Below are 12,111 nucleotides of genomic sequence, written 5' to 3'. Positions count from 1 at the left end.
TCCCCCGGTCTGATGATGAAAGAATTTTACGGAACTGATTTCGGCGATCTGGACGAGATTTGTTGTTATCCTAATTAGGGTACTCCGAATACTGATCAATTGGCCAATCGGAGTCTAACTGTTCCGCTAGTGGAAGATGGTTGTTGTCTTGGTGAGTGATACCATTGACACATCTCAGCATCACTTATACTACATAACATTGCACAACCTTGCACAAAGCATTAATCCTTCATTACTCGACTCAATAATTATCAACCTAAATCTCCCTTTATCATCATCAGTACGTATTCTTGGTAGCCAGACCCCAAAAGTAAGCTGCCCAAGCTCCAAGAATAAGCACAACAACAGCTCCAAAATTGATAACCCCCAACTTGTGACTCCATTGACTTTGTCCCTCCTTCTCAGCCTCTTCTCTCTTGGCATTGATGATGTGCCCATTCTCTACTCTCTTGCTGCGACTCCACTGCAAATGTCCCATAATATCACTGGCGAAACCCAATGCTAGGATGATCAATGCCACCACCACGGAACCAACAGCCAATGTCGCGTAAAGAATCGTGACATTGTCGTAGCTGTTATTATCACGATCTTGAATGACACCCGCAATCACGCCCACGATGATGGTCATGCTGTTATTTATCGCAATCTTGATCGCGTAGCCTGACCCGAAAACTTCCTGGTACCACATGCTCGTGCGGATGCTGTCGATGATCACCGTAGGTCCAAACGACGAAGCGACGGCAAAGATACCAAAACTCGCGGCAGTCCCGGGTACGGTCGGTCCCCAAGCTGCAAGACACATGGACAAGAGCATACCGCACCCACAGACAAGCATAAGCGTCAATCGCTGTCCAAACATGTCGACAAAGATACCAATCAATGGTACAAAGAAGAATCCCAAGTATTGCGACATGGACGCGTACCAGCCTGCTTTGACGGCTGAGATCTTGAAGCGCTGCTCAGCCAATTCTGTGCTGTTGGATGCAAAGATGCTAGCCGTGGATGTCTGGAATAGCGAAAATAGGCAAACCATCCAAAATGACCAGGGCAGCGATAGCATCTTGCCAATCTCAAACTTCTTGTTGTTCTCCGTCAACTTCTCTCCTGTAGCAGGATCTCTAGTACCTGCGTATCTCTTTTCGCACCAGCGCGTGAACCACCAGAAGAAGAGGGTGGCGACGTTGGTGAACAGGTTCATAAAGACGGCCATCCAATAAGCCCAGCTGAAGTCGCCGAGATTCTGGGCTATCACGTTTGCTGTGGCCTTTCCTACAAAGGAACCGATTTTACCAATGCCGAGTTCGAAGGCCAGCGTTGATGCGAAGCCGGAAGAGGGAGGGAACCATGAGGAAAAGATCTTGTACTGGGCGACCTGAGTTGCGACATCGCCGAGAGCTTGGATAACGGCACCTCCAATCATGAATTTGTAGCTTCGGACTGTTGTGGCTGCTGCGACGAGGATTGCTCCCAGACTGAAGATGGCGTTCCCCCAGAGCATGGTGCCTGAGACAAGGTTAGTACTGGAAAGTGATGATGGTAGTTAAGGCACATACTTGCACCACCGTAGCGATCTGTGAGAATACCACTAACAAGGATGAGAGCAGTCTTGATAAAGTTCTCACTTGTGTCGAGGACCGCGTATTGGGTGTTTGAAATATGAAGCTCCTGGTAAAGGTTAGGCAAAGGCCAATTGCTTCAAGTATGTCAACTTACCTTTTTCAAGGTACTCTTCAAAGCACCTGTGACACCACTACTCCAATGTCCACCAAAGCCAATCATACTGACGATGACGACAGAGAGTATCTTCATACTCAGGGGTACAGGTTTCTTGCCATGATCCTCACTGCCGTTGTCGTTGTCTGATTGTTCAGATGCTGGAGAGACATTGGTTATGTCCTTTGCTTCCTTTGAAGGCTCCATCTTGTGAAGGAAAAGTGATTGAGATGAGAGATGAGACGAAAGAAAGATTATCAGATGGCGATGATGCTTCTTTATCAGATCAAATCGGGTGGAACCGTTTCCAGAATTTTAACAAGGTTTGTCAAGTTCGAGTCCAGACCCGCTAGGTTGATTGTATCCCCACTTGGTGTGAACATGTCAGGCGAGCTGAAATGAGTTATGAGAAGGATACAAGGACTGTTAGGGTGGTAATGCGTAAAGAGTCAATATGCATATCTATATCAGCTCAAGTGACTGAGCAAAACACATGTGGTATATCTAGAGATACTAGAGTATCTAACATGGTTCCTGAAATCTTTCAATCATGATGATGGATATTTGAGATACTAAATTAGCCAAAAACTGTTAACAAAGAGACTTGCTTAACATGATCTGATAAGAAACGGCTCCAATAATTGAACTTATTCAGCCAGTCGGTTTCACGCCATGACTTGCTTAAACAAGTTAGTCCCCGAGATTCGGAGCCATACTCATGGTAATGCTCTCACTGTGAGACGCTACGGTCCACCTCAAAAAGGGTCAAACTCTGACAATCCCCCTTCTCACTGTGAAAAAAACAAAAACCAGCGATTATCAGCCAAGATTATCTCGCTTTATCTTGATCTTGCTAGCCGAGATGGCGTGTTTTTGCAAGCATCTTGATCAACTGATTGATAACTTTGACCCGTCCTCCACCACACGTTTCGCTTCCAATCTGAACAAGCACCTCGAAGGGATCCGCTCCATCCTCGCCAAGAATAAATCCCTCTCCAAGGAGGTTCGGTACCAGGTTATTCCGAGCAATCAACGCACAGCCAAGATTCTTTCGCTTCAGTCAATCACTTTCGACAGGGTTAGGAAACTACACGAGATTCTTCAGAATGACACCAAAGGGTTTTGGACTTCCAAAGATGATTCCCTGCTACAGGAGCTGAGGAGACGAGTTGCATGCGTGACAATATTTTTGAGATCAAAAATTAATGACGATGCTTGGATCGCCGAGGATGTTGCTGCTGTTGTCAAGGGGAGGACACTATCTGAGCTGAGATATGCGGGAAACAAGTATATCAAGATTGCCAGAAAGCTCGGGGGAGTCGGATCAATTCTTTGGCTTCCTTTAGAAGTACCCGCATCAACGTAAGTAGTCTACGGGCGGAGTTAACTAAACATATTGACATAAACAGATACGAGAGGTACTTGAATATGGATGATAGTGAAGCATTCGTTCATCTGCAGAACCTCGGGTCCGAGGCTCCCGATTTGACCCATTTCGTGCAGAGTATAATTACAGAGCAACTTAACGGTACATGACTTCTAAACCATGCAGGACTAAACTAATAGATAGTAGATTCTTCACTCAATATGTCCTTCCGTAACCTTCTTTCAGAATACGGAGACTGCTTTCTACCATCTGAACAAGGTCTCCTTCTCCTTCACACACTAGGAGGAATTGACGTGCCGATCGACCTTTTAAAAAGTGTCAAGATACCAATGCGACGCTGGACAGACGAAGGAGAGATACAGAGTATCAGTGCCGTCGACTTTGGGTTTAGTTCGGATCTAGTGACTGTGCTATCTAGCGATAATGTCGTGTCACAACTCGAACAAAGGCCCGAGATAAGTCAACAATCCTTGGAGGACGGTGCAGTAACCCTGTCACTTCAACCCCAAGCAAAGGAAACGATTGCCAATCGTTTATCCTCACAAACAGTAGAAGACTGGGAAACGACAGCTCTTCGACTGATATGTTTCGCCTGTCCTCCTTGCTATGAAGGAAAAGTCAATTGGTACATCCATCTATCAACCCACTTTCAAAACATGGCTAACAAACCAGGTCACTCCCAACAAAGAAAACAATCTGGACTCTCCTTGACAAGTTGACCTCCCAAAAAAGGATCCCAACATCACTTAGAACATGCGTCATCGAAGCCCTTCTTTACTTCTGCGAACGCGACCTCTTCAGTATCCGTCTCGCCGCCATTCAACGCGCAAAGACCCTCGTGCGCAGAAACATGCCCTTTTATTATCAAGCATCCGTCACCCTCTTCGACAGCATAATATCCGGCAAGGACGGCGACTTTGAGCGCTCGAACGCTATTATCAATGAGTTTCTGTCATCCGAGCAGTGCGAGACCAACACGAGATCTGACAACGCTTTGAGAGGAAGACTGCACATTTCAAGTATCGAGAATAAAATACATCGGTATGATGCAGAAGTCGCTGCGACGATATACAACTGGAAGGGTATCCATCCACTATCCACGTTTGAGATTGAGGTTACGAGGAGGTTGCAGGGTGTTGCGGCCAAGTTCTTTCATTCTATTGGCGATTTCAAGACGACGAGGGCTTCTTTGGAACAGCATTTGTGGTTGAACTCGACAATGCCGATACGACACAACACGAAACTACTCATCGTTACAAGATTGGCAGAGATTCACTGCGAGCTTCATGAGTATGACAAAGCTCTTCAGATTATACAAGTAGAACTTCAAACCATTTCCGTGAAAGACGGTCGGCCTTTTCGACGTTTAGCCATGGCCATGGCAGAAGCATACATTTGTCTAGGACAATTTGATGGTGCTACCTCAGTTCTCGAAGAGCTCATCGCTGTCGAACCGCCTCAGTTGGACGATTTAAACGATCAAGTCCTCAAAATGAGACGTATAATCCTCTCAGCGCGAATCCAGCACGAACGCGGCGATTTTGTTAATGCTTTGATGTTCTGGAATCAGGCTGGCCAACAAATGCAGGCTCTTTCTACTTTTAGCTCGAGACATGGATGGATAGCAGCCATCATTCAATTATCTATGGCTCATGCACAAATAGCCATGGGTGATAGCGAGGGAGGGAGAAAATCATGGGACGCCGCTGTTGAAGTCGCCATGAGGGAGCGATTCGAATTTGTGTTTCCAGTTCTTGCAACGATTTGGTTGCAAAAGATTGTGGGGGAGATTTATCAGGCAAAAGGATGGCCTTTGAGGATCATGATGCCGGGTGGGAAGTCTGATCTTACGTGGCTGTGATGCGAGTGTGTACTAAGCAGCTCTTTTTGTGAACTAATGTAATAATAGTCTGTTGATTTTGTGAAGCTGACATGCGTCAAAGGAAGATGCTGGGGTCATGATTGGTAGTTTTTAAATTGCATGGTCTAGACAATCAGCGCTATTGCTGACAGGATTTGAACAGTACTGTAGGTAGCCATCTGACAGCATTTCGTGCTAAGCATGCAATTATCACACTTGCCCTTTATGAAAGACCCCAAGTCCCAATATGACCTGGAAAGCACATCTAATACAGAAATGAACATTTAGCTGCGCCTATCACGAACAGACCATGTACTGATGCGGCGTGGAAACACAACAAGGCTGACATGAGCACATAACTGCCTGACTTGTCTAGTGCTGACCCAAATCTTTTTACATATAACGTCGTGTGTCGAAGATCAAGAGCCCAGCTAAGAAACTAAAATATTCCAACCATCAACCAATCTATCAAAATGGCCGAGAAACCAGTCATTGCCATCGTGCAAGGTGCTTGGCACCGCGCAATCCACTATGAGGCATTCGCCAAATTACTGACTACCAAAGGCTTCACTGTCCTCCAGCCTGATAACGTCTCAGCTGGAAAGGATGATGATATCAAGGGCAAAACGCATATGGATGACGTGGAAGCCATCAGAAAAGCACTCCAACCCTCTCTCGACGAGGGAAAGCGGATTGTTCTGATATGCCATAGCTACGGCGGTATTCCGGGATCTGCTGCTGTTGAAGGATACCAACTCCACGAGCGAGAGGCAAAAGGTTTATCTGGAGGAATCATGCATGTAGTTTACGTTGCGTCTTTTGCACTTCCTATCAAGGGGCTTTCTCTTCTAGCTGCTGTTGGAGGAACATTCGGTCCTTTCTTGGACAGAACTGTACGACCCTTCCACCAACATTCTAAGACATTTGATACTGACACAACCTTTCCTTCTAGGACGATGCTTTGTATCTGAACGAGGGAGCAAAGGATACCTTTTACAACGATCTCCCCCCTGAAGAAGCAGACAAGGCACTATCAGCATGCGCTCTCCAGAGCACGGCAAGTCTTGAGACTCCATCGGATTTTGTCGCGACTGATATCACGGTGTCAAGGACGTATGTTGTTTGTGAGGAGGATCATTGCATCCCTAAGCAAGGACAGCTGGCTATGGCGGGGGCTATGGGAGGCAGCGTTGTCATGGAGACTATCAAGTCTGGACATGTACCGTTTCTAAGTGAAGACGCCATGTTGAAGGTGGTTGACATTGTCGAGAAAGTTGCTCAATAAGCTGTGCGCTATTTCATGTGGAATGAATGAAGGGACAGCCACTGACACTAGATAGCAGCAAACAATAATTAGCTGTATTGCTATAAGTCACCTGCTAGAGAGCCCTCGAACAGCTTCAATTAACAATTTATGCCATTGGGCATCGTTCACTTGCTAATGATGATTGATGTATCTTCTTAATATCCCATAATGTACTGCATCGTATGCCTTGCATTATTGCCGTACCGGGTGAGGCTCGACTGCATCTACGCAGCTATGTTATCGATTGAGATAATTGAGTATCTGGGGCAACATGACGAATGGTTGTTTTTTTGATGCAAAGGCGAAGGTAGAGTTGCACTTCTTCTGCTGCCTCTTCAAATATCATGAATACATTTAGCATCGTATCAAGGATTTATTACGTCAACGTTGAGCGATATTACCAAGAATTACGGCCAGATCATTGTGGGGATACTGGAGGAGAAGCTTCAAGCGACCAGTGCCCGTCTTATTCCCACCTGAGTGATTTGCTTGACAGGTCGGGATGACTCTCGGCACCAATGACCGGCATCTTACACTTGGCCGAAGCTAACTTATTCTAGCAGGTCGATCCGCTGCTAAACGATTACGTTTCACTACAGAACTAACAGACACTTCCAGCGCAATGTATGGCTGATTTTTGTCTGTAACTTTCAGAAGATGGACGCGCCGAAAGTCCAAATCGATCTATTTCCAGATTCATCTTGATGCATCTCCACCCTTGACAACTCCCCCAACCTTATTTATATCTATTGATATCCCCTTTTTTGTCACTCGACAGATATCAGTAAACATTTTCGATCATCATGGCTTCTTCAAAGGTATTCACCAATGGCCGATTCCTCAGCAATACTCATGGCTCTCACCAAGAATGCATGATCACCCAAGACTCCAACATCGCATACATCGGCCCAGAGAATGATCCAGCAGTTCAAAAGGCAAAATCCAATGGCGCTGAAATCTTGAACCTCGACAACAGAGTTGTCCTCCCTGGTTTCATTGACAGCCACGTCCATCTGTTATTCTTTGGTCTCTCACAGCAAAAGCTCGACCTTGGAGGATGCAAATCCCTTGAAGAAATCCGACAGAGACTATCCGCCTTCGCGGCATGCAACCCTGGCCTGCCACACATTCTGTGCCGAGGATGGCTTCAGTCTGCGACTGGAGGAATTGCACTGGCGAGCATGATCGATGACATCGACCCAAGGCCCATTTTCATCGATTCGAATGATCTTCACTCGGTCTGGTGTAACAATGCCGCTTTGAAGACGCTACCCATTGAAGAAATGAAAGCAAAGGTGCCAGAATTCATCACATGTGACAAAGACGGAAACCCAACTGGCCTTCTGGCAGAAGCCGCCGTTACAGCCTTTATCTGGCCTTTTCTTATCAAATCCCTTTCCATGGATGAAAAGATAGAGGCATTTGAGATAGCAATTGAGGCTTACTCCGCAGAGGGATACACTGGAGTTATCGACATGGCCATGGATGCGATAGCATGGGAAGCCTTGCAAGTACTACGAGAAACCAAGGGTATCAATCTTCATATCGCTGCGCACTGGTTTGTTCCCTACGAGGCAGACCGGACTCTTCTCGATGCACAAATTCAAGAAGCTATCGACATGCATAATAAATTCCACCCTTCAAGGTCCCCAGAATTTTGCATCGTGGGTGTCAAAATCATTGGAGACGGTACAGTAGACGGCTGTACAGCCGCTCTATCATACCCCTATGGAGAATCTGTTGATCTCATTGAGCCACTATGGCCAGCTGAGGCTTTGAAGAGAACACTGCATCAGATTAAAAAAGCTGGTATGCAGTGCGCCATACACGCCATAGGGGATACGGCCATCTACCAAGCCATCGAGGCAATAGCGAGCACCAACAACCCTACCGCTCGTCATAGGATCGAGCACTTGGAAATGGCCACTCCAAAAGACGCCCTTCGACTTGGTGGTCTCGGCATAACAGCCTCGGTACAGCCTGTGCACAGCGACCCTGCAATCCTCGAAGGGTACTCCAAGCTTGTCAAGCCATCAGCGTGGGAAAACGCATTTCCTTATAAAGAGTGTCTTGACGGACACGCAAATATGGCAATTGGCACCGACGCACCTACAGCCCGACACTTGTCATTTCCAAACTTGTATAACGCAACTACGAGAAAGTCTGCGCTGGAGCCTGAGATGGACAAGGTTACGAATGGCAAGAGTGCGCTCACTTTGGCGCAGGCTATGAAGGCTGCAACATATGGAGCCGCGTATTCAAGGTTTGCAGAGACTTGGACAGGAAGTTTGAAAGAGGGATTGAGAGCAGATTTCATGGTTTTGCCAGGTATCCCGGAAGTTCAAGGTCTCTTGGATATCAAGATCGACGAGACGTGGTTTGGAGGAAAGAAGGTTTATGACAAGACGGGCAAAGGAGGTCAATTGGGCAATTCCCATTTGTAAATTCGTCTAGACAATCGGTTTCGTGCCTACAACTGTTCAATACTAAAGTCTAATATTCTTTATTCCATTTGAACTGCCATAATTCGAATATCGATCGGCGTCAAACTAGGGTCTGTAGCATCCCCAGCGCCAGTGAAAGCAACAAGGTGGAAGACTTCGGGTAGGATTGAGATCCAGGCGTAACAGTCTCAGTTGCTGTAGTCAACGTGTGAATTGTTGTTGAGTCCGTAGATGCCTCTATATAGGAGAGGAGGATGGTATCAAGTATTGCCGAAGTTGCGAGGGTAGTCTCTTCGAGGCACTCGTCGCTGCAGAGCAGAGTACAAGTATTCATCTTCACTAGAGATAGAGGCCAGGAGAAAATTCAGAACTGAAGGATCTGGACAAGAGAAAAGAGGTTTGATTTTGTGTGTACGACCCCCGAGATTTAGACAATGGTGTGGCACAGACTATTGACTCGTTAGTTTGGTCTTGACACTGACTATTGCTTTTTTAAATAATAATATGGAGAAGATAATCGGCGAACCCTCAATATTTGGGTAAAGGATGAGATCTTATGGCAATCTGCAGTACGATGTTTCTCTCTCTGCCTCGGACAATTGAGAGCCATCGAAAATGCTTTGCATCTAAGCCTGACACTGCGTTACGACGCTCAATGGGAACAGCTTCGCTTTCGAATTACTCCATTCATATGAAATGCTTGCAATTGAATTTTTGTTCTTTAGAAAAACATGATTGGTTTTTTAATTATTTAGTTAGACTTCCATCAAACTAGACGCCCTCTTAATAGTAGTTGGGCCCATAAGGATGTCCCAATGGGTTCAAACCCCTCAAACTCATCGATGTACCATTACCCTGATAATCACCCTTTTGCGTGGTAAAGTCTTCGATAACTCCCAGGTTCTTAATCCTTCCAAGCAAAGCCTCAACGACACGGTATCCCGCACCAGCACTGTATCCAGGAAGCTCATGTCCGGCGAGCTGAACCTCGTAGTAGGTCAAGCCACGCTCATACCCCCACTGTCCAACAATGCCCGCCTCGCTGAGACGTCCACCATTGTACTCCGGGTGGAAGGGTACGTAGAACTGCTTGTCTTGAGGATACTTCTGGTATCCCTGCTTTCCGTTCCAGGTGACATTTTGCAGAGCAAAGAGTGTTCCGTTGGGAGGAAGAATGAAATCCAAACGACCTACACCGATGATGGTGTTGTTGGTGTGCTCAATAACGCGCTTGAGGACACCGTTTTGGGCAGGAGCGAGAGATGTGTCGCTGCGAGTGGAATTGGGGTTGCCGAACCCAAAGACATTGTTACGAGTGCATTGGTACCAAGTACTGTCTACAGGAGCGTGGAGTGCTTTCTTGACGTCAGTGCGGTTGAAGTAGACTTCAGCACCGGGGGGAGAATAGTCGCCCTATTTATAATTAGTAAGATGTTTGCATTAGCAAGGGAAGAGACTTACCGAGTTGACAATTCCGAGTTGGCTGTAAGTGGTAGGGCAGGTATCAGTGATGTGGTAGATGTTGAAGCAAGGGTTCTGGTCAAGAGCAGCAGCGTAACCCCAGTCAAACATATCACAGGTGTAGTTCTTGGTGTCCAGATAAGGATCAGGCAGGACGGGAAACTTTCCCTCGGGCGGGGGGAAAGTTCCGTACTTCTCAAGGTACTTGTCAAATCCGCAGTGCTGATGTGTCCAGCGGAGCGCATTCATTGTCGTCTCATTGAGGTAGAACAACTTCTCCCAGTACTCAATGAAGGGAAGGATGACAGCTTGCTGCTGAAGTGTGCCATCGCCAATGATTGGGTCGTTAATAGCAACACCGCCCAGCTTGTAGTAGTCATCATCAGCAGCTGTGATGAAGGCATCGGCAATGTAAGGGACATAGTAGCCAGCATAAGACTCGCCAGTGATGTAGGTTGTGGCACCCTTGAGATCGAAGGTGTCGATAAAGTTGCGCCAGAAACCAATAAATTGAAGGCCGAGTTCTACCTCGTTAGTGATGTTGGGCTTGCCTTGACTGTAGCCTACACCAACGGGTTGTTCAATCCAGATGACGTTGGTCCTGATTAAGTCAGTACAAGTCAAAGCCTGTTGGGATTCAAAACTTACAGGTTGGTCCAGCTGTATGAGTTGGCTACAGGAGCAAGAGTGCCTTGCTGCCACAAGAAAGGACCATTCTCAGTCAAAAGACCGCTAAGCGAACTACATCCAGGACCGCCGTTCAACCTATATAATTAATTTTGTTTCATGACCAAGATTCAATTGACTAACCAGATCAGAACTTCTTCTCCAGCATCGGGATTGGTACTGGGAAAGAACCAAAAGAATAACTCCCTGTCCTCGTCAGGGTCTTGAGAAATGGGCAAAAGTCCAGCATAAGACTCTCCAACATCAAAATCCACTTCAGGAATGGCAGATCCGTTTACTGCAAACTTTTCCGAATTCTTGTTCAAGAACTTGGACTTGGCTCTCTTTTCAAAAGACGGCTTTGGAGGGACAGGTGCGCGCTTCTGGTCGTAATGACGAGGGTGAGGACGGTTGAAGGCTTTGATGGCGCCCTGGTTGAAACCAGCCTCGACAAAAGAGCCGAGCGCCAGAAAACTGCCGGTGATGAGACTGAACCGCATTTTGAACAATCACGAGATAGTGTGGTTATGCAATAAGAAAAGGCCAAGGCTGGGGTCTTATATAAGAAAACATGCACGAGATAGTGGTAATAGCCATTCAAGAGACAATACTCGCGTCATTTGAGACTGATGTCACAACACGGAATACGGCATTTCACATCTCAACTGTTGGACCAGGCATCACCGAAAGGAAAAACGGTTCGAACGGCATCTTGCATTACCCATGTACCATGACCATGGGTTGGACTGCCCCAAGAGGAACAGCGCATGGGGGACAAGCCTCAAAAGTTCCGGCTCGATCTTTACGACAAGTATTGGGTCAAGAGAATTGGAGAAATGCCAAGAGACCTTCCTCTTCTAGAGAGCTGATCTCCAATTGTTCTGTCAATGCTTTTGTTTCTTGACCAGTCAATCGGTCAGATTCGTTGTTATCGCTTCGGGATCTTTTGTTCGCTTATTGTGAGAGTCAGACCAGCCAGACCAGACTAAGACTAGCTTACTATAGCATTTGGAGGTGTCGATCTTGATTACGGCAGTTGACCCCTCATCGCGACACCTTTCGACACGTACTGACCCTTGATTGTTGTCGTCATCGTTTCTTTATACACTACAAAAGGACAAGGGAAATGCTTCCAACCGAGGATCTTTTGACTTGGGTCTTTTCTTGTTATCACTTTTCGATGAATACTGCTCTGTAGACGATACGTAGATTAGCAGGACTAGGTACTCTTGTGATTGCCGTAAGATCTGCAGGTATCCTTGGAAAACAGGGT

The 12,111-nt window shown here is 46.5% G+C and overlaps 5 protein-coding genes across 5 annotated transcripts; 3 read left to right on the top strand and 2 right to left on the bottom strand.

Moving 5' to 3' along the window:
* Positions 1-277: 277 nt before the first annotated feature.
* Positions 278-1,920, bottom strand: FSST1_011436 (major facilitator superfamily domain-containing protein; the record flags this gene model as incomplete). Its single annotated transcript, XM_083234569.1, has 3 exons — positions 278-1,503; positions 1,554-1,665; positions 1,714-1,920. 3 exons carry the CDS (start codon positions 1,918-1,920, stop codon positions 278-280), a joined length of 1,545 nt encoding a protein of 514 aa, XP_083081132.1.
* A 655-nt stretch (positions 1,921-2,575) lies between these two features.
* FSST1_011435 (tetratricopeptide repeat protein) lies at positions 2,576-4,961 on the top strand (the record flags this gene model as incomplete). Its single annotated transcript, XM_083234568.1, has 4 exons — positions 2,576-3,075; positions 3,123-3,241; positions 3,287-3,725; positions 3,773-4,961. The coding sequence occupies 4 exons, from the start codon at positions 2,576-2,578 to the stop codon at positions 4,959-4,961; spliced, it is 2,247 nt and encodes a 748-aa protein (XP_083081131.1).
* A 473-nt stretch (positions 4,962-5,434) lies between these two features.
* Positions 5,435-6,246, top strand: FSST1_011434 (Alpha/Beta hydrolase protein; the record flags this gene model as incomplete). Its single annotated transcript, XM_083234567.1, has 2 exons — positions 5,435-5,854; positions 5,914-6,246. The coding sequence occupies 2 exons, from the start codon at positions 5,435-5,437 to the stop codon at positions 6,244-6,246; spliced, it is 753 nt and encodes a 250-aa protein (XP_083081130.1).
* An 824-nt stretch (positions 6,247-7,070) lies between these two features.
* On the top strand, positions 7,071-8,711 carry FSST1_011433 (amidohydrolase family-domain-containing protein; the record flags this gene model as incomplete). Its single annotated transcript, XM_083234566.1, has 1 exon — positions 7,071-8,711. The coding sequence occupies one exon, from the start codon at positions 7,071-7,073 to the stop codon at positions 8,709-8,711; it is 1,641 nt and encodes a 546-aa protein (XP_083081129.1).
* Positions 8,712-9,494: 783 nt separating this feature from the next.
* FSST1_011432 (Alpha/Beta hydrolase protein) lies at positions 9,495-11,338 on the bottom strand (the record flags this gene model as incomplete). The annotated part of the gene is made up of 4 exons (XM_083234564.1): positions 9,495-10,124; positions 10,173-10,773; positions 10,821-10,937; positions 10,983-11,338. 4 exons carry the CDS (start codon positions 11,336-11,338, stop codon positions 9,495-9,497), a joined length of 1,704 nt encoding a protein of 567 aa, XP_083081128.1.
* Between the last annotated feature and the right edge of the window lie 773 nt (positions 11,339-12,111).

The sequence above is a fragment of the Fusarium sambucinum genome, chromosome III (assembly GCF_050947815.1).
Source record: "Fusarium sambucinum isolate potato_lamoka chromosome III, whole genome shotgun sequence".
Lineage (NCBI taxonomy): Eukaryota > Fungi > Ascomycota > Sordariomycetes > Hypocreales > Nectriaceae > Fusarium > Fusarium sambucinum.
This window is presented reverse-complemented; position numbering and strand designations above follow the sequence as displayed.